The sequence below is a fragment of the Orbicella franksi genome, chromosome 11 (assembly GCF_964199315.1).
Source record: "Orbicella franksi chromosome 11, jaOrbFran1.1, whole genome shotgun sequence".
NCBI classification, from domain to species: Eukaryota; Metazoa; Cnidaria; class Anthozoa; order Scleractinia; family Merulinidae; genus Orbicella; species Orbicella franksi.
The window spans coordinates 2869631-2895529 of NC_138155.1; the positions used below are offsets into that span (position 1 = coordinate 2869631).

General features: G+C 38.9%; 2 protein-coding genes across 7 annotated transcripts; one reads left to right on the forward strand and one right to left on the reverse strand.

Annotated features, from left to right (window-relative positions):
• The first annotated feature begins 137 nt into the window (after window positions 1-137).
• Window positions 138-10578, forward strand: LOC145502296 (uncharacterized). Of its 6 annotated transcripts, none has more exons than XM_081481557.1 (5): window positions 138-700; window positions 6706-6768; window positions 7212-7252; window positions 8037-8108; window positions 8813-10577. In XM_081481557.1, exons 2-5 carry the CDS (start codon window positions 6726-6728, stop codon window positions 9524-9526), a joined length of 870 nt encoding a protein of 289 aa, XP_081337683.1. In that variant the 5' UTR covers window positions 138-700; window positions 6706-6725; the 3' UTR covers window positions 9527-10577. The 6 variants fall into 6 exon arrangements, with proteins under 6 accessions (XP_081337683.1, XP_081337679.1, XP_081337680.1 ...); XM_081481553.1 differs by lacking the exon at window positions 138-700 and adding an exon at window positions 722-5410 and having other exon boundaries at window positions 8813-10578; XM_081481554.1 differs by lacking the exon at window positions 138-700 and adding an exon at window positions 722-6392.
• A 14-nt stretch (window positions 10579-10592) lies between these two features.
• On the reverse strand, window positions 10593-25809 carry LOC145502275 (uncharacterized). The gene is made up of 20 exons (XM_081481532.1): window positions 25317-25809; window positions 24326-24572; window positions 23358-23608; window positions 22797-22903; window positions 22047-22278; window positions 21184-21493; window positions 19703-19977; window positions 18657-18869; window positions 18223-18353; window positions 17708-17868; window positions 17450-17495; window positions 17186-17282; window positions 16557-16747; window positions 15924-16041; window positions 14619-14800; window positions 13984-14136; window positions 13455-13667; window positions 12742-12794; window positions 11776-12324; window positions 10593-11483 (listed from the first exon to the last, which is right to left on the reverse strand). The coding sequence occupies exons 1-20, from the start codon at window positions 25399-25401 to the stop codon at window positions 11378-11380; spliced, it is 3720 nt and encodes a 1239-aa protein (XP_081337658.1). The 5' UTR covers window positions 25402-25809; the 3' UTR covers window positions 10593-11377.
• Between the last annotated feature and the right edge of the window lie 90 nt (window positions 25810-25899).

The window sequence follows — 25899 nt, forward strand, 5'->3', positions numbered from 1 at the left end:
TCTCTGTCTGTAATTTTATATCAGACGAACCCGTGAGCCAAAAGAGAAAGGTGCGATTCATATTTCATATTTTTATTGTTTTGCACTATTTTACATATTGTTCACAATCAAAGGCGAGAGAGTTCGAAACAAGAGGACTGGCTTAGCTATGCACGCGGTCAATTTTCCTCTCGCGAGTTTTTTCGCGTCACACAGGATGGACTAAACAAAGAGAGGGGCTGCTCGTGATCTTCTGCCAGCGATATGAAAACTACAAATTAGAGGGGGAGAAGTACGACCCTAAAAACGGCTGCGAAGGACTCTGCAAAGTTTGTAATTCTGTAATTCGCTCCCTGTCTCACAGAGGCTCGATTACCAGCCGCTGCTCAGCGGCGGAAATGAAATGTTTCACGTATCTCTATTTTTTACTAGCTAGGTTTATTTTTTCTGTTGTTTGTTCAATTTTTTTCTCAACCAATTCTGTTCAACCTTCCGTGCGTGGCGCCTTGTTATTCTGGAAGATAACCAAAAACGGTATTACTTACCGTATTTTTATACTGTGATGATATTTAGTTAATAATTTCCTTATCACATGATAGCTATAGTCATCTCCGGTTAAAATACGTGCTGTGAAATCTGACCAAATGGGCCATAATTTATTACACAATGAATTTGTTTTGACGATTTTACATTCAGGACAGCACTGAACGGACAAAAAAAGGTAAAATTTAGTTGAGTCATCTGTGTGTGTATTCTTCACACTTTTTTGTTTAATTTACCGATACTTTTGAGAGCTATAGCAAGTCCTGCGCATTGAATACATGCAATTCGTATTAACATGTCTGATCGCCGCCCGCGCTTTTGTATAATAATTTTCTGATCAAGAGATGTTCGCGCCGCGAGATTTAACGAGAAGTATAGCTCAGCCGTAAGTTAAGTTTATGTATGTTCAGGAGAGCTGGAATGATGTTGATATGTTAATTTTTAAGTTGTGTTCGGTGGTGGCGGACGATCAAACTTCCAGGTAAGAAAGCCGGAAAGGAATAAGGTAACGCGTGACATGCGACAAACGTGACGTGAAGCGCGCGTTACACGTGCGTAGAGGGAAGTAAAATGCTTTAATTTTAATACCAAGCCTAGGTTTAGTTGTAAGTTATATATTAGACTCTTTCCCAGACGTTATGCGAGTCGTCACACAACGGTTCTTTGCGTAATACTGAAACGAAGGAATCCAAAAAGGAGATGTAATCTCCGATATTTTTTTGAGGGAGGTTTGGGCGAGGGTAACGGGGAGGGATATTCGATTCCCACTCCCCTATATAAGGCTGGTCATTGGCCACACGAACAATTTCCTTGCGAGTTTTGGAACAGTTTTCAATGCAAACTATTATATGCGACTCGCCGAGACTTGTATACAATACTTAGTGTTGAAAATATGCAACACGAGTCGAATAATGCAACCATTTGCTTTTTTCTATATGCACTTGTCCATAAACCATAGGCTTGCCACGTTTGCAAACGGCGTTGAATTTTCATGAATATTACCATGGCCTTGCGCATGTAGACGAGACTGAAGTTCGTCTAGCGTGCTCTATTTGGAATTCTTGTTTGAAAAATCAATGGAAAATCTTGGACTGCTGGGTAGGTTGTACCAATTAATTAACTAGTTTAGATTTAAAATTCCGTTTAAAGATTCAAAAGCAATCTTTTCAGTAAAAATAGGCAGGCAAATGGCAGGCAGTATTTGCAGAAGTTATTTGTACCGAAAGGAGGGCATATGTTTCTAACGGGCGTATTTAAGACACGAAATGACGAATTGGCACTACTAGTCACTGCGAGATACGGGTATCTGCTGTACGGGTTAACTTTGACAATTTTTGAGAGCTAACCAGTGCTATTTAGGCTAACCTGAGCGCTATTTGGGCCGAACCAGAGGGCTATTATATTTAGGCTATTAATTAATTTATTTTTTACTATGCTATTTCGTGCCCGTTTCTGACTTGACCATACCGGGATTATACATAAAGAATACCCGTTTAAAGTGAATTATAATCACTCATTAGATCTGCAGAATTTTTAAATGGCCGATATGTATGCGGTTCAATAGATCCTTGCCAATAATTCACCAGGGAACATTCGCGAGAGTGTAAATAAAAATATGACGGTGACATATTTTTGCCAATATATTTCAACAAGGTTCACACTTGTAGCGGTTGTAGGGAATGTCCAATTGAATAGAATGACAGTGAGTTGCATATTAATATCAGTTTAGTCGGAAGTGCATAGAGGTATTCCGTCTCGCCGATATCTTCGAAGAGCAGTATCAAAATTTTAAAATGTAGCAGTGAATATTAATACAAAGGGAACCAAAAAACGAATGGCTAGTGAGAAATGCCTGATTTGGAATACTGCTTAAAGTCGATACCTTTGGATAGCTGACGAATGCAACTGACCTCTGTCCATTTCAACAGAAATTATCCCGGAAATTAGAATTTTGAATTTGTCGGTATAACATTAATGCATGTGATGATTTGCAATTCACGAGACGTATCTTATAGCTGTATTGTTTCATACAAGGTTTGCTGCTGTCGTCTTATCCGTCTAAGTATACTTCTCAATTTTTTGGTCCACTTATTCAAAAAGCGAATTATTTTTGGGCTTCCGTTTTCTTTGCGATAAAAAGGAATGCAAAACGGCCCCATGATTTAACTTAGATCAGCAAAACATTCTGGTCGGGATTTTGCTAAGCTTGGCCAAAATTCACGTTGTAAGACTTGAATGCAATTAGAGTTGGTTTTATTTAATACATTTATCCGAAAAAGATTTATACATCAGTAGCCATGCGATCGGTATTTTAAAATTCTCCATGTAAACCGCTTTATTTCGGTAAGACAGAAATCTTCTCTTGTTTTGAATTAGTTTGGCTACCAAGAAGTTCTTGTTACCAAGTTACGCTTCTTGCAGAAAACCATTTTTCTCGCGTTTGATGTCTTCACTTTCCTGTTAACAAAAAGCATCAAGACTATTTCATGACACTTTTGACGTTTTATCTGAAGCGCGATTCATCTACTTTACACGGAAGCTTATAGGCTAGGAATTTATCTTCCACAACGGGAGATATATATCCAAATAAACGATGACGTTTTTTAAAAAATGAAATCTTCCATTATGATACACAGCATGTCGTGATAATGACGACTGCAGTTCCTACATCTCCCAGCATCCTCTTCGAGACGGGCAACTGATTTACTCAGCTGGCCCGAAAACAAAAGACCTTTCGCTAAGTCGCCCGGTGATTGGTTAAAAACTCAATAACACAGGTTATTTTATCCACCTACGAAACCGTCATCAATATTTCAGGTTTGGTGCACTCTAATTTACGTTTTAACTGTGGATTTGAAAAGAGATACCTACAGGACGTAGTAAGTGAATATTTGCGACGTAAATTTTGGCTTTTAGCACGGAGACATGTGATTTTTGCAAGGAATAGTTTAAGGTAAGAAAACTGGATTTTCTAATTATTTGCCTGTCCGAAAAACAATCTGTCTGCAATCGCTTCAAATGAAAATTCGATATCGCGTTTATTTTGAGGAAAACCGGCCGACCGAGCCAAATGTATTATACAATGTACAGAAAACAATTTTGCAGCGAGGGTAGACGAACAAACCTTTAACTTCCAGACCGTTATTGTCGAAATCCTACCTGATGCGTTTAATTTAAAATTCAACTTTAAAAGAAAACAAGAATCTAACCAGCTGGAAGTCTGCTAGTTCACTTGTTTAACTATCCTTCTACGCGTGTCTTTATAAAAGGCGCCGTGTTTTTGCGTTTCGCTTGACTGATTCTCGCACAGGTGCTATTACGCCAGAACGCATTCTCCTCCGTTCTTCGTTGATGTTTATAGATAACATTACGCGAATAAATTAAACTTGGAACTGTCTTCGATCCGTCGTGAGTTGTTGTACTTTCGATGGCTACGTTTTCAATGTGTCGAATTTTAAATAACAATAATCAAGGAGCTAGTGATGAAAGTGGTCTCTCAAGAACAACTTATAGTGTCTACCTAGATAGCCAAACTCGCCAAGATTATACCAGTTCTCAATATCTTTTACAAGGTGTTAAGCCTCTGTTTCCCTCATTCACGGCGATATCAATACGAAAAACAAATCATCCTTAGACTCATATGCAAATTCATGACAACAGGCCAGGTTTGTTTCGGGTAAATATTGCTGATAAAAGACCTCTTCATTGTGCGATACGTAATGTAAACGATTAGCAGTTCCGTATCTGAAAATTAGTACAAGATACCTATAAACTTACATACTTGTTTCATCGACCAGCAAAATTTGAAAAAGGCCTTTTTTAAACTCCTAGCATGTATCATTATTTTTTACTGTTAATTTCGTGAGGTTTAGTTAAGGTTTACAAAATGGTTTTGTTGTTGCAGTTTCGCGCGACTGAAGAAACTTCTCGCAATATAGCAGAGATTTACTCTGTGGATATTTACCTGTTCGTTCGATGGATAAACATCGACGCGTTTCAATTTTGGCTGGAAAAATTAATGGAAATTAAACGAGGAGTGCTAAAATAGAAGACGTCAGGGACTCATTTGGGGAGATCCATCCAGATTTATAAGTGTGCGGTATATTTAATATAGGCTATAAAAACGCACATCAGACTATTATATATATGTTGCTAAGGAGAGCTGGATATTTTTGGTCTACACTTCACATATATATGAATATAAACACGGGATTTCAACCGCAAAATGGCCGATGAATGCGTTGAAATGTGTATCCGAGAAAGGCAGAGCTATAATTTGTATACTGATTTAGCTGCCATAAATTGATTTTAGATTTTACATGCTCGTGCTATGTAGCGCTAAAATCTAAGCTTGCTCATCATACTTGAAACAAAAAGTAGCATCTTTCAAATTTGGATATTACCTTCAAGAGATTTCTCAGCAATATATATATTCTTACTAATCGTATATATTTAATATTTTTTTTAGTGAACCAATAACCGTGTATATGTGCGACATATATATGTATGCGTCAAATGATTTTTGTCTAAATTTATCAAATTACTTCATACTTAGCTTGTATTCTCCGTTTGTAATTATAGATCTTTGTTTCCTGAAGTGAATAACCAGTAAAATCCCTCAGTGCTGTATAGTGTTCCACTATTGTTCGTTCAAAAACTTCCTTTTCACGAAAACGAATAAATTAAAATAAAGTTTCAATATCGCGACTGCACATTAAACCGAATTTACGTGCTAGAAACTTGCCCGACGCAAAAAGGAGAACCAATATCATTTCAGAGACAGATTTGTGTTAGTTTTGGCAGCACGAATCTTAGCCACTTTAGAGATTATTACGTTTCGTGTTTTCGCTCTCTGACTGACAGGTTACAATGGATGAACGTAAAAAAGGTATGTTTTTAATTTGGCATCGAAACTTGACGACGTATCTTAATATGAACGTTAACAAGGCACGTTCATGATCACGAACAGAGTTATTGCTTTGGTTTACAATACAGTGAATCCTAATATCTCGTAATTTTCTTTCTTGAAGTAATAGTTATTTTCGTGCCGAGTAAGGGAGTAACAAAAATTCAATCTTGGTTTTCAAGTTACCTGTTATATAGTAGATAACAATTTCTAGCCAGTTTTTATGGGTGAAACGAAAATAACATTCTACACTTCGCTTGTGTTGACGCCATCGTGCCATTATTTTCAGAAATTATCAGCTTTCTTTCAAAACGACAAGTCATGGCTCGCAATGAACTTAGTGTTTGTAAAGCCAACGATTGTCAGAACCATTCTCACTCGCTAATAGGTTAAGAAAACGATAATCGGACTGTATTCTTCTAAAAATAGGTCGGTCACGGGAACTGGACAGCGAAAATGGAAAGATGATTCAAAGGAAACGTTGCTGATATAAAACCACCAAATTCGCCTCATGTTGTTGTTAAATGCGTTTTGCGAATAAAAGAAAGAACTAGATTTTCAACACCCACCTGTGGGGAAGAAAGAAAGACATTTGACCATCATTATTGACCCTTATTGATTTGAAGAAGAAAGACGCCATTGGCGGATTCACCGAGCGGAAAAAATAACCCAGGCAAAATTATTCCTTGCAGTCAAAGGTGTTTCAAATCTGTAGCTTATTTGACCGATGTGTCAGTGATTTAGTGATATTTTACCGATGTTGTCATGTAACTAGGATTAACATTTACATCCTTGACACGAAATACAAGATAGAATGAGGGGTTACCACTGACTGTAAATTGACCGATAGCCGTAGGGTCGGACACAGATTGAATTGTAAGCGCAATTAACAACATCATTTATGAAACATTTATTCATAAGTCAACTTGGCCTCAAAATTGGATAGACTGGCCACAGATTTCGCGTAAGTAAAACGATTTATGTATGAAATAGCCGATCTTTAGGTCGACTTCAAATCGTGTCACATTCGGTGACGGGGCTGTGTTCGGCCATTTTGGCGATGTGTTCGATATTTTGCGGGAAATTGCTCGCGATCAATACGGGTTTAAATTCATCCAACCTTAACAATTCTTCTTTCTCATTTATGAAGGATTTTATTGTTACAATCAAGTCACTATAGCTTACTTTCCCTTGAAGATTACTTCTTGTGTAGTGCAGTAAATGGTAGCTAGCTTGAATTTTGTCCGCTGTTTTATTTTGTTTTTTTCCTCCGACAGAAGAACTAGAAAAAGCTAAAATGCAGAGTTATAGAAGTGTGGAGCAGCTTGAAGCCTTGAGCGGTAAGTAAGGCTTAAGTCGGTGTTTAATAGTGTCATTTCTTTCAAAGATAAACGAAGGAACCATGAACGAAATTATGTCACAGCAGTTGGTTTCTAATAGCTATACGCTCACATTCTGCCATAGTTTCCGGGTACTAAATTAAAGCACACGAAGTTCGTGTAGAAACATGGCTGCATAATGCCATTGTGACGTTTTGCTTTGTTTATAAAACGCTAGAAAAATCATAACAACTTCTTGAAAGAATTCAGCTTAAAAAATCTTTACCACTGCTGATAAAAGGTTCCCTGAAATTTTAAAATGATAATTTCAAATGTTATCTTTATTATTTAGTTTAAAGCCAGTCTCTGTACTTTGTAATTAACTTGTTCTTATGACATGAAATCAGAGTCTCGGTAGTTTGATATTGCTCATGGAATTAATGTAATGTTGTTGTTTTTCTTAGCTGCTTCACCCAGCGGTCACACGATTAAGGACCATGAAACTGTGAGTGTTTATAAACTGCTAAACTTTAGAGAAGATTTCTATATGTTTATGAAACTAAAAGCCTAGCCTCTTTATCATCTGCAAAATGCTGATCATCAATAATTACATCTTTACACCAGAGAGTACTGGTTATGCAACATGATTTTGGCTATAAGAGCAACCATCTATTGTACAAGTAAACTCCTTTGTTTTGAAAGTTCAGTAAACAACACTTTTTCACTGGCAATTTTACATTATCTTCGTGATGTGAGGTTTGCAAAATTTATTATTAATCCTTTTGATAATTTATTTAAATTAACGATAGGTTACGCTTAACCATAACATTGTTAAGATTCCTTGGAATCGTAACGACAATCGTATGTTTCCTTAATAAAACAACATAACTTCAGATATAAGTATTTCTGACAGGTGAAAGAGCAAAGTCCTCAAATCACATATTTTGTGCAGGAATTATCGTTGTATCTTTTCGCTTCGTTTCGGTAGTTTTATAAAAGAAAAAATAAACCTTTCCGAACTTGTTTTCAACAAAATTTTTATAGAAACCTCTTCAGAGGTTTTCAAATTCTGGTAGAATTTGTTAATTTAAATATTTGAAAGTGTTTCAGTCCTAGCACTTGGCGCTTTTCATCAAACTTTCATTATTCATTTTTTTTTTTTTTTTTTTTTTTTTTTTACAGTTACTAAGCTGTTCAAGTTGTGAAGCCCGAGTCTTAAACACGACCCACTACAAACTTCGAATATAGTAAACTAATCGTCACTTACTTTTAATCTCTGATTTTTGCAGTTAGTTCAAGAGCTGAAGAAAGAGAACTTCGATTTGAAACTTAGACTTTACATGGAACAGAAGGAACGGGAGGTAACTGAACATTTAATAGATATTTTTTCTGGTGTTAATATGTTTAATTGTGTATGCTAAACAGCCAAGCGTCCTCGAAAAGAAGACAGTAGCCTTGCTAGAAAGACTGAGAGGAAGAAACTCAAAAACAAACAAACAAAAGTATACAAAGTACATCGGAAAAATTCAGAGATGAAATAAAATTTTGAGATTGTGTCCAATTGAAATTGTCTAGTTCGATTTTGCATTGCTTCGTCTTATTCTCCCATGTTTGACGTAACTATTAAAGTTGCCTACCATTTTGAACCACATAAAGCTAGAAAGAAGACTGAAGATGATCGAAAAAGTCATTTTTCTCACAATGCTGTTATCCTTACTGGTTGTCGTACGGGCCTTTCGACATAAGTTCTGAGAAAGTTTACATCATTCTAGCCACGGCGACGAGGAACGTTCATCCTTGTGACACCTATATTGGACCATCTATAGCTCGGTTTTGGCGCCTATCCTCTAGCCAAAAGTCGCCGTAGATTTTTCCCTTTTTCCAACTTGGTGTGAAACTCCTGTTAATCTTAATTTCCATAGCTTCAACCCGTGAATGACCACAATGTTGTGCTCTACTCCCATTATATAGCAAACTATGAAGGAGAGCATTTCAATTTGACGCACAGCGGACTTACTATCTCATATCATCGTTTGATATGTCTGTCTCTTTTTTTATATCACAGAGGGTAACCGAGGATTTCAAGCAAAAAATTTTAGTTTTAGAAAGCGATCTGACAGAAGCTTTGGATGAACTGAGTGATGCGCTTGAACGTGAAAAGGATTTCGAGGCTTGCTTGGAGAGCTCTCAACTTCGAGAGAAGGCGCTGCTCAGTAAACAAAAGCGAATGGAGGAGACATGCAGGGAACAAGAAAACGAAATCCAGTATCTCACTTTGACAAAACCAAAAGACAAAGACAAGCCGGCGCCAGAGGCTGAAAAATCGACTACTGAGACGGGAACAATGACAGACTTCCCGTTCTACAGCGAAAGAGCGATAGATGTTGGCGGTTACAGCGCAACCGGCGGGTACAGCGCTACCGGTGTTAATGGCGCATTCAGCGATATCGATTTGAAAGACTCGGGCGACAGTCCACCGCACCCGCCAGGAGACTCGAGACCTGAAGGTGTGGATCTTCTAAGCAGTACAGGGACGCTGCTGAGGAAGAAGAACGAGATTATGAGAGAGGCGAAGCGCAGGAGGACAGCGAGGTCTAAAAAGGGGCAGCGAAGAGATGTACGTAATAGATATGGCCCTGAGCCTGAATACGAAAAGGCCAGAGCGAAGGCCGAGAGGAAAACGCTATTGAGTAGACTGTGTTGTTGTGTTAAACAACAAAGTGCTGAGTATGAAGTAGATCCTGATCAGGACAGAGCAAGAGTGCGATACCATAGATAATGACGAACTAGACATGGTGACAGAAGTGAAGGTGCATTAACTGCAAGTGTTTCACAAGACCGAATGGCCGAACATACACGAAGTGTGAACGATTGTCACCGAAAATTTCGTCTTCGGATCTGCGACGAAGATCAGCTGAAAAGGACTACGAATTAAACTTGTAGCTGAAACAGAGCGCATTTTTACAAACTTTCATGAGGAACTTTTAACTGTAAATATTATTTTCTTTTTGTTTTTCGAATTCTATTTGCTAAATTTCAGTAACAAGACTAACTCATTGGAACATCATGGGTTATACGGTTGAAATCATCAGGGGTGATTTTAACCAATGATTTTAAAAGTAACTTAAGTCCCAAGGAGAGAAAAAGAGGCGAGAAAAAGGTTAAACTGGCCATAAAAATCTGAATCTTTCAATGTTGCCAAAGCATAACAATCCGCATGATATTCTTTTAAACTTACATGTTGTATGTACAGTTGAACCTCCAGCTCGTGTAACCGAACACCTTTGAGTTTAGAAAGCAGGGCCGTAACTAGTTATTTTTGTTATCGGTTTTGCTCATACTTTTATCAACAACACCCTAAATACCTTGGAAGAGATTTTAACCATGGACATGGTCTCAGTCGGGAATGTCTTTTCTTTTTCTGGCTAAGGCCCCGGAGAGAGTCCACTTGGATGGGGCGTTAGGGAGGTCATGTAGGGAGTTAGCGGAGGTGCTGTTTTCCTGGACCATTTTTCGCCTGTATGCAGTTTAAGCTGTGTTGGGTTTATAAGTTTACTTTGTCATTGGACTCAGGTCTACAGTGCAAATTGTATCATACATTTTTTAACGTTCATTTTCATTATATTCGAGGATAAATTTAAATATTAAATAATCGGCCAGTATGCATACAAGTTAAAAAACGAAAATTGTACAAATGTCTTTGAGAGTATTTGCTTTTTGCCGAGAAGTTGCTGTCAATTTATTATGAAATAGTAAATTGTATTAAATCTAATAATTTGAAAGTTATAACTTATGATCGTCTTTAATATGACGGTGAATATGAACTGAGCCATGAGTTACCTGGGTACAAGAATTGCCAATCGCACCACACTTTCAAGAGAAGTACGTATAGAAAGTCACTAAAATTAATTCATGCTACAGTTTGACTCTTACATAACGAATCTGACCACATTATGAATAATTCTTGTAGCGGAGACCGTTTCCCAAATTGTTTTATCGATTAGACTTTTCAATTCTACAACAAGCATCGAATGTAAATTTTTTGCCACCGAGGACTTCCACTACGTAGAAATTGTTCTGCCTAAAACCTGTAGCATTATTTTGATTTTTAATAACCATCCTGGCTTCAAAAATATTATCTTGAAAGACAACAATATTTAAATTTAAGGTTAAGGGGGAAAATCGAAAAAAGTCTTTATATCTTAAGTAAATAAGACAAAATAAATTTCTCAAGAGGCATATTTTATAAGGCAACCTTGGAGAAAGCGACCAGAGTTTTCTTTGCACATTTTGCAAAATACATAATACTTATTTTAGACCAAGGACATCATTTTACTTCATAAAAGTAGCTGTACATATAATTGCATACCGCGAGTAAACTGAGCAAGACTTTTTTATGTACATATGATAGAATTAAAAATAGATTTATGAAGAAAATTCTACACGTTTCTGTTTTAAGTCTCAGGATACAGTATCTATGAATTCTGCGAAATGGAAACAGTTTTTCACAGCACGCGTTGTTTTATTTCCAAGCCTACAAACGCGAGAAACACACCGTTTCTAAAATGTTTCAGCGATTCTGTAGGCAGAGATGATTGATATCATTGCAAAAATGATTTGGTAGCAACCGTCAGCTGCAGATGTCCGCAACAGGAAAAAGATGGTTGTCCCTTTCTTCGTCCTTTAAAGGTTCGATAGGTCGGCGACAGAGGATATTTTTATCTTTGTAGTACAACCTGTTGCAGAGAAAGAGAAGGAAAAATTAAAGAAACATTGCGGAAAATTTTATCGGAAGAATTTGAAAAAGCTGTGTAAACATTCGCTGACAACTCGTCAGAGTTTCTAGAAACTTTCTGACTCCCAGATTGCACTAGTGTTTTTTTTTTTTTTTACATAAGGAAAAAACAGGAAGGTGTTTTCCCTTTTTTAAGGCAAACTGGCCGACCCAGGGCATCCACCCGTAGTCGGATTGAAAGGCTATCACTGAAAACGTTTTGCAAGTAAGCACGACTTCGTAAACACTAGTACCTGAAATCGTGGCCCTTGAGGCTCCTAAACTTCTCGTGCTCTTGATCAGGTATTGGCACCTTATTCTTCTCCATCAGCCAGCCCTCCTTCTCAAAAGGTCCCGGATAAAATCCCCAGTTTCCCTCTTCCCTTTGATCTCTCGCGATGGGATTTAATTTCCCAGTTTTCCTCGCGGGAGTGTCGACGCTGGGATTAGCGACCACAGCCAACGGTGGAATTTCCTCCAAAGTGAGTCCTACCCTCGAAAGTGAGAATTTTTCCGGGTGATTTTTAAGAAGTCCTTCCAGCTTCGCAAGCTGATTTGAGGCTTTAGCACCTCGGTCCCTAAGTTCTGTTTCCGTTAAACAACGATGAGTACGGAAAATAGTATCGTCCACAACAATTCTTTCTTGCCATTGACGAGTATATTTCTCCGCCGCTTCGTTCTCTTCCTGTTCTTTGGTGTCACCAGCGGCGTGCACAGAGAGGACAGCGTTTTTGTCAAAGAACGGAGGTGGAACAGAAAGTAAGTTTAAGTCGGCATCTCGATAATCCCATGGAAAATTCTCCCTGTTGATACAAGAAAACAACGTAAGGCAAGTCTCCATACGCGCCAAGAAGCGCATCAGACCGGAGCGTAGCATGAAGCAACTAGGAGTATTTCTACTCCCCCCTGCATGGGATGCTAGACCATCGCAGGGTTACCCCCATGTTTATATACTTGGATGGGGAAAGGTACTGTAAGAGTAGTGTGTCTTTCCCAAGAACACAACACAATGTCCCCGGCCAGGGCTCAAAGCCGGACCGCTTGATCCAGAGTCGGGCGCACTAATCATGAGGCTACGCGCCTCCACAAGAAAAAAAAAAATCAAATCTGGCAAATTCGAGAACCATTTTCTGCGACGTACAAAATTAATTCAAACTGAATCAAAATGAGAACAACTACATCCTCGAGGTAGGCTGGCAGGAATTTTTGCACAAACTTACCTGTCTACTGTAGGTTTCGAGATGTTAGCGTGCAAGATGTTCTCTTTCCATGGCTGCAAGGGAAAGAAAATAGACTAAGAACAAGCTTAAAGGTACTTCATTTGAATTCGTCACTAATCTTGGGAATGGCGGATTCCTAACATACACGTGTAAACGCGACGGGTTTTTAGGTAAAAGGCCACTTCCGAGTTGCTTTTTGCCTCCTTATCAAAACGAGTCTTCGTGTAAAACCATTCATATGAAAATGTGTGCCCCCTACATGGTCATTTTCATGCAAATCAAACTCATTTTCATATGAAAGTTATTGCACAAAGACTCGTTTTGAAACAGAGGCACTGAGTAGCTCGGAAATGGCCTATTTGAGAACAAAAATGTGGTGTATTGTTAAGTCTCTTAACCATTTTGTGAGTTTGCCAGAGCTAATGAAACAAAGAAGGAAGAAATTAGACACTTTGATTAATGACTTATAAACTGAAAATATACTTGGAAAATTTTGGGTGTAAGAAAATGGGCAATTCGAGGCAGGTCTAAAAGTTTTGTTACATTGAGAAAGTAGTAGACTAGTAGATCGCTCAGAATAGTTTTGCTAGCTGCGAGCTACTAAGGCTTGTAAACTTATTATATATCAATAAAAGTTACTGTGACTGTTACTGTCGATTTAAGCTCTGGTCTCTTTGTCACTGTTGCCAAAACTTTATCTATCATGCAGGTACCTTTTGTAATTCGTCCACCCGAGCCGAGTCAGGCTTTTTAGGATGTATGTTTGAGACTAAAGAGGTCTTCTTTCCAGGAAAAATGAATCCTTTCTCAGTTCTCCACCGTTCTTTTGAGTCCATAAGATCTTGTTTTTTCACAGTCTCCGGGTGGATGGGTAGAACCGTGGCTGAATTGTACAGAGGACAGTAGGTGAAACGACGGTCTTTATCCTGTAAATTAAGTCACAGAAGCAATTTAATAAATTAATAACGCATTATCTGTCGTCTAGATGTTCTTCAACGAGTTGACACGCTTGAATAAGCGTAGAATTACGGAAGCCACTTAAGAGCACGCAAGATCCCTGGACTGGCTTACACCGCCAATCACCTTTTGACACTGACTTCACGTGCCACGATTTTCGCGCCTTTTTTCTCACGAGCTGGCGTGCTGTAACCATGTAAGAACATGACGCGTGCGTTTCGAGGGCACGGGTGCGTGCGAGGAATACACACAAGATTAAAGCGTCCAGACTATAAAAATACGTACCTGTGCAAGAACTTGTCTAAGTTTCTCTCTCGCCAGTTCAGTAGAGTTCAGTGTCTGTATGCTATAATTGTGCGCGGTTTGTTGATGTAATTCAGTCATGTCAACAGCAATGGTCTGTGGTCTTCTCTTGGGTTCTGTTGTTCGCGTCCTTAACTGAAATCAAAACATTTGACAAGTTAGATGAAAATCATCTCATATCCAACAAGCGCGAGTGAAATAACTGTTTTGTTGAAATAAAATATAGAAAACTAAAGGTCTCTGAAGAGTCTCTTGGCAGAGACGAAACGTCGCGTCAGACTAGCCACGAACATTTCACAAGTATTTTAAAATAAAATAAAAATAAAAACAAACCAATTACGCGTTCCCTCATATATACCATATTTGTAAAGCACGGTATAATGGCTCATGTACCATGATGGCTAAGCCAATGAAAACTCTTGAATTGTATTATCCAATGACCCAGTTTTTAATAAAAGCGTTTAGACGCCAGTTCGGTTGAACAATAACCTCCCCATCTCTTCAATTTGGCGACTACTTCTGTACTTGCTTAAAGTTACGTCTTACGGGCCCCGAATTTTTCTTCAGACCAAGGTAAGTATCATTTGTTCTTTCATGATAATGTGCATTTGACTTACAATGTTCTCCCTGATGAAGTCGTGCCTTATAAGAGTCCGTTCTCGATCTTTCAGCAGTGTGACGTAATCTGAGTTGAAAACAGACAATGGCGTCCATGGCCGAGTAGTCCTGGGTCTAGGCTCCACCAGTAGGTTACCTGATCCAGCTTCTTCCTTTTCAGAGCCAGCGCTTGATTCCAGTTCTGATGAAAACACACGAAAACAGTACGTGAAAAACCTTAACTTCCAGTAGGTGTAAAAATTGAAAGCGAGGACACAAACAACGTAGTAAGTAACATCGATAAGAACGCCAACTGAATTGAAAATAGGAAAAGTGTTTGTGAAAAAAAATATATTGATCAAACCAGGGTGACGAAGATTCTCAATAGTTTTCTACGCAATCTCATCAGATGCTAATAATAAAGAGATGACTAGCTAATTCTTCAATGCAAGCAGGTAGTGAAGGTTTTTTCAGAATCAGTTATTAAGGGTACTGGTTAACCAAACATAACACCAAAGAAAAGAAAAGAAAAAAACAACAAAAAAAACACCACGTAATCTAAATTGATATAAAAAAGGAGAATGTAAGAAAGAGAGAATAATGCTGATTCGTTACTGACCTTTTAACAAGCACAGGAGTGAGCGTGGAAGAAACTTTGATGAGACATTAAAGTAGTAGAAAGCCTCTGGCCTTTGAAGAACTCAAATGCCAGGGTGTAGGAAGCAATAAGCCTTACTCGGATAAGGCAGAAAAATCAGAGGAAAAAAAAATAAGAGAAGAAGGAATTCTTGTGTCGAATTTCACAAGATGCAAAGTACAAAGTATTCCACAGAATCCAAAACGAAAGTAGAGCCAGATTGAGGAAAGATAAGATCTGGAAAATGGAAGATTCAAGAAGAGTAAGTGAGCAAGTTATAGGTTAGAAATGTTTACTGCCTGGAAAAGATCCAAAGTTACACTTATCGTGGCAAAGGAGTCCACATTATCAAGTCAGTTACAGACTGAGTTTATCATAGCAGAGGCCATAGAGACCTAAATAATACTCTTGCCTTCACAAAAGAGCAGATATGCTTTGTCTCTGATGGTCAACAAACTGCTACCAAAACAGAGTGTAGTAAGGGAAAAGAGAGCGGTTTTCAATTGAGCGTCGAAAGTAATCAGGCAATTACTTTGGTTTTAATGCTGATTTTACACGGTTTGAGATTGGCTGAGTGCTCTAATTGGTAAGCTATTGGTTTGGTTTTGACTCAACGAAAATTCATTGAAAACCGCTACCACTGCAAAAGGTCATGCTCGCAAAAGCCTGGTAACTATTGCACACCCACCTCCAAAATCTTCAGCGGTCAGCGGCACTCCGAACTCGCGGCTCATGGAGACGACCATGTCAGCGGATGGAAACAAGTCGTTACGAGTCACTTCACGGAGTTTGGTGACTTTTAACATCTGTGAAGGATGATCAATTCAGTGAGAACTTGTTAGACACAAAATACCTAAAAAATACTCAAGAGTTTTCATGGTTGTGGAGGCGCGGTGGATTGATGGTAAGTGCGCCCGTCTCCTGAGCGAGCAGCCTAGGTTTGAGCCCTGGCGGGGACATTGTGCTGTGTTCTTGGGCAAGACCTTAGCTGTGACAGTGCCTCTCTCCATCAAGGTGTATGAATGGGTATCGGCGAATTTAAAGCTGAGGGATAAAACTACTCCTAGTCGCTTCATGCTACTGAAACCGGAGATTAGCTAGCGCTGGCCTGATGGGCCACTTGGCTCGTATGCAGACTTTTTTATATATATATTTTCATGAATATAACAGACTGAAAATAACTCTGTACTGTTCCACCACAAATAAGGTTACTTTCAGAGGTAATCTGTCAAATAAATGAAAATTAAGACTTTGACTGATGACGGTAAATTATGGGGAACAGTCCAGGAGTTTTTATCCAAAAAACAAACAAACTCCTTACCTGGTCTAAGTTTGCCAGTGCGTCAAAGCAAGGTTTAGGTACCAGATCCCTCACGTACAGTAATGGATTTTGAACGATAACCTCCAGCGGCTCATGAAGTCTGACTCGGCACAAGTCCACATCGAGGGATGCGTACAATCGCTCGTGAAACCTCAGCTCGGAGTTGTAGAGAACATTAAACTTCGTGATATCTGAAGGAATTGAACAAAAACGCTGTATATAATGTATCTGATAAAGTGCTTTTTGATCAACTGTCGTAAAAATAATGCTTTCGCTTGTCAACAATTTTACGGCTTCCTCAAATAACACTTTGTCCTTTCGGATAAGCTAATTGAGAGACGTTTCGGGTGCGGCCAAAACGTTCCCCTCAATACTTTTTTCCCAGCTAATCAAGTGCAAAACCAATAATAGTTCCATCGTCTTTTTCGAATCTAGCCTGCGAGAGCATCCAGTTTTTTCGGCTCCTGCTCTCGAGAAAAACGAATGCTCTCGCAGATTATTTCGAATTACACGCAAACGCGAAACAGTCATAACCTTCAGCAAAATCCTCATGCAGTTTTATAACTTTTCGCAATACCTTTTCTGTAACGTAACTATATTTTTACAAACTCTACGACTTCAACCCTTACCCTCTTCCTGTGGCCTAGGTAGTTTCTCCCATAGTCTTCTAATGCCCTTTTCGGCCAGGCCTTCTAGGACAAACATGTGATACTGGCCATCCAAAACCTGTTGAATAAATATAACAAAGGTCAAATATTTCCATAATAAAATATCAGTTTTAAAATCGAAGGTAAAATATCTTTATGTACCAACTTAATTAAGGGAGAATTTCTAACCAAAACGCAAATTTTTAAGTTACACAACTAACAAAAAGGAGAAGAACGTAGAATCACCTGGAATCCTGTTATAATGTCCAGTTGCTTGTTTTTTCGCTGTTCTCTGCAATTTAGCAATTAAGTTAATATGTGTTAGTGATCAACCAACGCAAGAATGCACACGAGTCATTCTACGAGCTGGTCTATGCGTCCGCGTCCATTCCATCCTGTTAACTCAATATTTTCGCGCTTTTATTTGAGAAAACTGTTACTGCTATGTGACAAAACGACAAAACTCTTCATTCTCTTCCTTCTCGTTCAGCTACGACTACTTACCTTGACAGTTTGTATGTTGACAAAGCAGCCTCGATCACATGTTGAGGTAACGTTTCTAGTTCCAGTGCCTCCGCATTCACGGCAGTGATCTCAGATTGTAATTGCCGGAGAAAAGGAGCATTCCTGTATTCGAATATGTAAATCACACGACCAAACGGACACTGTGGAAAGATAAAACACGAAGGTTATAAAAGGACCAACACAAATATCGCGCCTGTCTTCCACCAATCCGAAGAACTGCTAGTTTAAAGAATATTAGTCAGACACGCTCTTGCTTGACCTTTCTTCTTTGAAAGTCAACAACGACGTGGATTTTCCCGCGCTTGGCGACGCTCAATAGGCGCGGGTTGCACAATTTTGTCGGTTCGTAATCTGATTGGTTCAATTCATTACCTGCTGTCATTTGCGCTATTCACGTGTTTCCTTTTATAGACTTGTTTTCACAAGTAACCAAAAATCAACGCACCTCATATAAGAATACATGTAATATATTGAACGTTAATTAAACCCCATACCTCGTCAACTTGAGCAGTTTCTACATCTTTCATGTCTTCTTCAGAAGCATTCAGCGGATAGGCCAAATCGACCTTGATCTTCAGTTCACTGCCACACTCCAAGTAGTTAGCCACCGGCATGGGTTTATCCTCTGAAAAACAAGATTATTACATTTGTGCTTTTGTAATGCAGACCGCTGAGATAGAGCTCCCACAAATCATTGTCAGCCGTACTTTTTCATTTTTTTTTTTAGATGAAATAAACATTTGCAGGCATGTAGCTATGACTTTTAAATCCATACCCTTGTAAAACAGAAACTCAACCAACGTTTCCACTATACGGACCTCGCGCGAGAAGAGATTCTTGTCTCGAGAGACGAGCCTCTCGAATCGCGAGACGAGACAATCGCGAGAGCCAATATGCCGTGCATAAAAGTTATTTTCAGAAACTGTACCTGGACCATCCACATTTCCCGGCTGTCCCACAATAGGTCCATCAGGTTTCTGGAGTCCAGAGTGAGTGTCCGGCAGAGGACAACAGTGAATAGGAGACCTCAGGTAAAGGTACGTCTGACCAAGTAACAACCCTGACAGATCAAACTTAGCAATGCCGTATGGATCCCAGGGCTTGTCACGACTGGAGAATGGGTTGTGAGTGGTGCGGCGACCTGCAATTAGTATATAACCAATGTTAATACCTCTTACTAGGTTCGTCTTCTCGGTCCGTACAATAAGTTACGGACCGACTTTTTTCCCCTTCAATTTATGGCCCAAGGGCGCGGGCCTTAAAGGAGCTCAGTCACGGTATTTTGAGTTAATTTGGCCACATACAAAATTACCTTTAAATGGTAAGAAACCTGAAAATAACAGTTTAATAAGATACAGAAAGACCAAAGAGATAATAATAAACCATAAAGGAACAAGGATGGCTATGGATGGAGAAGATAAACACGGATTACAAACGACGAATTTGAAAAATTGAGCTAAACTTTTCAATATGCGCAGACCGAGACTGAGCTCCTTTTAATCGAAGAGGAAAAAACGAGGATCCGTAACTTACAGTGTGGACCGAGAAGACGAGGTTAGTAAGACATATCTCTACTGTGTGTACGATGCATCAAATGTATTCCGTTCACACTACGCCGGAGAAATTTTGAAAACGCAACAATCACCGGTCATTTTGAATTTATGTTTGAGGAAAACTCAGGCAGGAAAATCACATCGTCATCGTGATGTCATCGCCTTGGATAAGTTTTGTTTTCAAAATGTTTTCCGTCCACACGAAAATGTTCACAAATTACAGCCAGTGTTTCAAAATTCCTCCGGTTTGAATACCGTTTTCGTGACGGATTAGTGTGTACAGTAGGCCTAACCGTAGAAATAAAGCTGCGTTTTCAAATTTCTCCGGCATAGTGTGGACAGGGCCTCATGTATGGGCATTATTCTGAAGGAAAATTAAATTACTCAGACAAGCTTGGGATCCAAGTATTATCAGTCGTACCTGCAACCAAACTAACGTTGTTAATCATCTCATCCTCGGGGTTCTCGCCAAACAAACTGGACTTTAGTTTCTTGTGTTCAATCTTACGGTCCCTGTCATGGACCTCAACTTGGAATTGGGGCCCTTGGAGATACTCCGCAAGACCACCCTTATCTAATGTTCCCAGAAGGACCACATTCACATCCTCCCAGAAGACATCACTGCCGTGGTCTCGCCCAACACTCTCATGAAGGGGCTGTTTATAGAACTGGTATGACACATGTACAGGCTTGCATCTGTGGTAAAGAAAACGTTTGTGAATGATGATTCTCAAACTCGTTAATGATTCATCAAGTTAAAACAAAGAAAATCACAACCGTGAAGGAGATTTGGATATCCCTAACCCTGTCTTAATAAGCATGGATTTTGACGATTTTACTTCCCCGTTTACTCCTTATTTTTGGTTTCGATTGAGAAGATATATCAAACACTCGAGACAGTGTTTCATCGGAATATCCAAACACCTCGAATTTCGTCAAAAATACTCCGTTCCACGTCGTATTTTCGACTCTCTCAACCCTCTCAACCCTGAGAAACGTTGTTAAAAGAGTAGAGCTCTGTCAATTCAAACACAAAAACGCATCAAATATTCCAAAATTTTTACCCCAAAATTGGCCAAAATAATATTGACTTGGGAGATTTGACCCGTAGGAGAGTCTCTCTCTGGCTCTGCACGTGGGAGAATCCCAGATAATCTGGAAGAGTTCGCATAGATCTTATTTACTATTTATTTATTTATTTAGTTATTCATTTATTTATTTATTTATTTATTTATTTATTTATTTATTTAAAACATAAGCAAGCGAATATTAGAAAGTCAATAGCCAACGTTTTGGTGTCATTGTGAAACCATTTTCAAGGCAAAGTGATTTGAAGAAAAATTAAACCATCGCTAAACGTGCTAACAGAGTCAATTCTCACAAAGGCAATCACTTGAACAACTCGTGATCCTTTGTTATTATGCTAATTTGTAGAGACTGTAAAAGTATAGAAATCAAATCTTCGCATTAATTTATTCACTTTGCCCGAGAATGTTGTCACGATGACGCCGAAACATCGGCTATTAACTTTGATATTCACTTGCTTATGTTTTAAGACATCATTAATGATCAAGATTTATTTATTTATTTATGTATTTATGCATTTATGCATTTATGTATTTATGTATTTATGTAGTTATGTAGTTATGTAGTTATGTAGTTATGTAGTTATGTAGTTATGTAGTTATGTAGTTATGTAGTTATGTAGTTATGTAGTTATGTAGTTATGTAGTTATCTATTTATCTATTTATCTATTTATCTATTTATCTATTTATCTATTTATCTATTTATCTATTTATCTATTTATCTATTTATCTATTTATCTATTTATCTATTTGGGGAGGAGGGGGAAGATCCTTATTTACACGTACAAATTCACATATATCAGAAGTCTTGCTTACTTTTCTCTCAGCTGCTTATATGTCAGAGGTTTGTTGGGAAGCTCACTTGCTGATGAAACCCTGATAACCATGGGGTTCAACTCTTTCTTCTGACGTTCTGACAGAAGATCATCATCAAGTGACACAGAAAGCAGCAACTCCTCGATGTTTCCCGCAGGCTTGCCTAACTTGGTGGTGTTTGATTTTACTCCAGAGAAGAATGTGTACATCTTCACAGAAAGTGTGGCCGTGCCATGGAGTTTTTTATGAGCTTCTGCTAATACAAGATCCTTCTTGGAAGAACTTGTCTTTGTATGTGAAGCCTTCTTTTCTGGAAATGAGCAAATAAAATTTCTCAATGTTTCAATTAAAAGTCTCATGAATAATGTAACTCCAACAACTAATTACCCAACAAACAAACATACAAAGAAGTAAACAGTTAAATCAAAAACCGGACAACTCTTTTTTGGCAACTCGAAATAGGTTAGGACTTTAGAGTGGGTATTACATGTATGCCAGCACCCAGACCACAGAACAGCACTCTCATACATGAACTGCAACAGTGAAGGAATATTAATTGAAATACATGCAGGTTTGTGTACCCATGGTCAGGAGAGGTGCAAGAAATACATGTAGAAAGCAAGCATGGACTCACTAGAGTTGGCTGAATAATACAATGTACAGCTAATTTGTGCAAGAAAAACAATTGGGTGGAGTAGAGGCATTAGAGAGCAATACCAGGGGCCAGAAACCCCAAATAAATGCAGCTACAGTACATGTAGTTCTGTGCTAATTTATATTTTAATTTGCTACAGAGACTCAGCCTGGAATAGTTATTGCACACTGTTCAAAAATACACACAGAAAGTAATGATCTCCACTTACTTGTGCCATCAGACTTTGCGGGAGACCTCTCTCTACGCGACTGTGATCGTAGTTGCTTTTGCTCTGCACTATGAAGGTCAGCTGCTGTCATCGGTGGAGTGACACCAGCCAGGGTTGCTAAGCGACTGAACTGGGGTGTTTCTTGTTCACCAACTCGCACTTGAACTTTCACCATACTGGCAAAACCAGTAGCGGTTGAGGGACTTGTGGTTAAAGATTGAGAGCGAAATGTCTGTTGGCAAATAACATAAAAAATGCAAGGGTTTAGCGTTACCTGAACAGGTATTTCAATTTGGCTCTGGGTAAAGGGACGGGGGGGGGGGGGGGGGGGGGGACTCTCATATGAAAAGGTCAGAATGCTTGTTGCCTTGTTAAGGGATGAAATCACAGATTTTGGTCTCATGTTCAGGACGAAAGGCCACTAATTTTTAGCTGTCTAGGCATCTTTTAAGTTGCCATAGTGTTAAACCACTGTCATTTCTGGTGTCTGTTAGCGGTCAAATAAAGCTTGAATCATGACCAGATTGGTCTCCTTTAGGGTTTTTTTGCAACATATTTTCCAACTACTAAACATTTACTTAGTGAAAACAATAAGTTTGTGTCACCTGTTCCAACAACAAATACAGATATGAGATACATGTAAATAGATATAAGCTATATTTTTTTATTAATACATGTAGGAGTTGATTGACAAAAGCTATATGTAGTGCACACTGTAAGACACAATGAAAAGTTCAGTTAATATCTTACAGATGGGGCAGTTATGGCTCTGCTAGCATCAGAAATAGATCCTACATCAGGTAGAACTGGTTGGAAAGCCTGAGCAGTCTTAGAGTGTCGCTTCGGGCCATCAGCATCTTCATTTAGGAAATTGAAAAAGAAGATGAAAGTTATGACCTACTGTACTAATAGTTTTACATTTGTTTTAATTAATATTTTGATCCCTGGATTTTACTCCCTATAATGGAGCACAAGGCTGGAGATAACTGTTAAATAAAAAGGAAGGGATCGATTTCACAAGCCAAAGAAGAGAAAAGGGTACACTGTACTGTAGAGAAAACTTTCATTTCTAGTATTTTATATGTTCTTTCAAGATATCTTCATGGTAAAAAAAGGCAATGACCTCAGGCAGAGCCTCCCTGACAAAAAAAAAACAGTTTTTTTTGTACCCCTCTCCCTATCCTTATTTCCTGTTAAAAAAATTATAACTTTTTTTTTTTTCATCCTACTGATATTCAAAGGGGTAAAGCTCTTGCATCATACAGGCTTGCTCAATATTATAAATTATTAAATTAAAGCAGGTTTATTCACCTGAGTGAACAATGCGTGACTGTTTAGGCTGAGTGTTTTCAAATGACTGTTGTTGACTCGTGACAATCTGCTGGACTCCTCCATTGTTTCCCTCAGAATCCTCTGGGCCCCTTGAGGCAGGGATCCGAAATGCCTTGGGCCTATCAAACCGTGCACGTGGGGACACCTTGTCTTTTGTGTCCCAGATCTTAAGCTCCAAGGAATGGCTGAATAGCCCGAGGAGCACATCCTTGGTAATTGTTACAGTGTGGCTAAAATGAAATACAGTTGACACTTTAATCTGAAGTTGTTACATTCAAAATGCAAGACACGTGTTTATGTAGAAGTGCAAAACATGCAGTTTAGTATTTGTGAAAAAATGTGAGGTGAAAACCAGCGGTTAATTGCCTTAGCCTGAATAACCTTCTGTGGAGCAGGTAAGGATATTTTCTGGAACTGTATATAATGAGCTCAAAGAGCTAACGTAGCAGTTTGCATGCATACCGGGCCTATCACGCTGGATAGTGTTGCATACATGTACACTGTAACATCATAAGTGAAAAATGCATGTAAGACATGGTGTAGTACATGTATGAGCAAAGGGGTGTGCAGTGACATTGAAGCTGTTTGCACACATTGCATGCCCACAATCTTAGACACTGAAAATTCAGCTTGCTACAATGGGCTATTCCAGAAAAAATCTGTACCCCACTACCCCCCCAGACAGATGGATTTCTGTAAATTCTCTCAGGTGGTGGGGATCAAAGGCTATGGAAATCCAGGAAGGAGGGGGTTGAACCTAGACAATCTTCTCCAGGGGTCATTTTCAACCAAATTTAATCTCGAACTTTTAGATCTGGAAATCCAGGCGGACGGGGGTCTAGTGTTTCAGGAAATACAGGTGGGAGGGCGAGGGGGTTGAAAAAAGTGTGCCCATCCTTAGGGTGTGTGGATTTTTTTTTCTGCAAATTATATCCCATTTAACCAACCTGTGGGTCCAGGTAACCCAGGTCCTATCGCCATCACGCCAAGTCTTCAACACCTTTGAATCGCTCTCAGTATAGATCTTGGCTGCGACGCCATAGGTAACAACATCAGCTTTGACTGGATCAGGGTCATTGGGAAAGAGTTTGTATTCCAGGTGGTAGTAGTAATGTGGTTTTGGTGCTTCAAATAATTTACGTTTCCCCTTGAAACCTTGAACTCCACGAGTGACAGGTTTAGGGTCAGTTTCATCTGAACAACAGAAACACACACAGATAATGTTCAGTCTTACAATTAAATGAAATATGGCTCACTTTTCAAACAAGGATGGTGAACCAAATCCTTATATGTGCTTGGCTAGGCGAGCAGTTAAGATGGGGCTGTCTTGCCAACTGTATTCCACAAGAAAATATTGCCCTGTATGTGATATAATCCTTGACCGAGCTTGTCTGGTCAAGATGACTAGATATTGGCCCTGCAATTTTGTCTTTTGCATGTCTATGGGCTTCAAGTGTGTCTTGGTCCATTAACATGCAAAAGATCTCAAGACCAGTTAATCCATCCAGTCATGTCCCCAGTCAGGGTTCAAACCCATGCCACTCAATCCAGAGATAAGGGCACTAACCATGAGGTCACCCCACCTCCCATGACACAGCTGATTAACATGCATTTTTGTATCACCAAATTTTAGACCTTAACATAAAATGAAAGAGAATTTATCACTAAATAATTAGAGATGGAAGGTATAGGGGGTTGGGTACAATATTTTGTCTGTCTTTTGCAACATTCATATGTATTTCTATAACCACGACAATATTAAGCTACATTATGTAAAGATTAAGTTTATTTACTATGAAAACAAGATAAGCTAATACCATGTTTACTAGAAATAACACAACACTTAGACTTCAGCTTAAATTATTAATTATCAGGCAGTGTAACTCGACACCACAAAGTTGAAATTTTACAGTATAAAAACTCTTGCAAAACACAAACCTGTCGGAAAAGCCAAAGCCACAGTCAGTGTGAAGGTGACTTTGTGATCTCCCTTTTCCTTGTCCAATTTCTTGTCAATAACCATATTTGCATCGGTAGCTTGCCAAAATGAGGGTTTCCTTCAACAGATGAATATATGCAAGCTTGTGCCGAAAATGGGTCCAAATAAAACTGACAGCTGTAGCCCAGCGCTCAGTTCTTTCTTAAATGTCTTTTTACAAAGTCCTTGGATCTTATAAACACCTATAAGCACAGCTCTGCTATCGATCGTGTTATGAAGTGTAGAAGTCAATTTCCTCTTCGCTCATTTGGCAGTCCAGGGAACTCCATTTTATTCTAGAAGACATAAACTTGTCAGGATCCTTCTGTACCAAAATACTTCCATTTTAAACTAAGCTTAGCCTTTCCTTGCTGCAAGAAAGGTCCACAATGCGATCACAGTGTTTGAAGTTTCCGGAGATGAAAGCTTCTATTCTGTTCAATCGTTTGTTGCCATGTGGTTGCTAAGGGCGTTAATGAGATGCTTAGTCACTGCGCGTGAGCATAAATTAATCCTTTTGAGCCGCGCTACTTGAAACCAGCA

Coding starts and splice junctions, on each gene's coding strand:
- LOC145502296 (XM_081481552.1), top strand. CDS start 1,599: ATGGAAAATCTTGGACTGCTGG. Junction 6,769..7,211: donor GCAGCTTGAAGCCTTGAGCG/GTAAGTAAGGCT, acceptor TGTTTTTCTTAG/CTGCTTCACCCAGCGGTCAC. Junction 7,253..8,036: donor CGATTAAGGACCATGAAACT/GTGAGTGTTTAT, acceptor TGATTTTTGCAG/TTAGTTCAAGAGCTGAAGAA.
- LOC145502275 (XM_081481532.1), bottom strand. CDS start 25,401: ATGGTTATTGACAAGAAATTGGACAAGGAAAAGGGAGATCACAAAGTC. Junction 19,978..21,183: donor TATAAGCAGCTGAGAGAAAA/GTAAGCAAGACT, acceptor TCTTTACCACAG/ATGCAAGCCTGTACATGTGT. Junction 16,042..16,556: donor CACTGGCAAACTTAGACCAG/GTAAGGAGTTTG, acceptor CATCCTTCACAG/ATGTTAAAAGTCACCAAACT.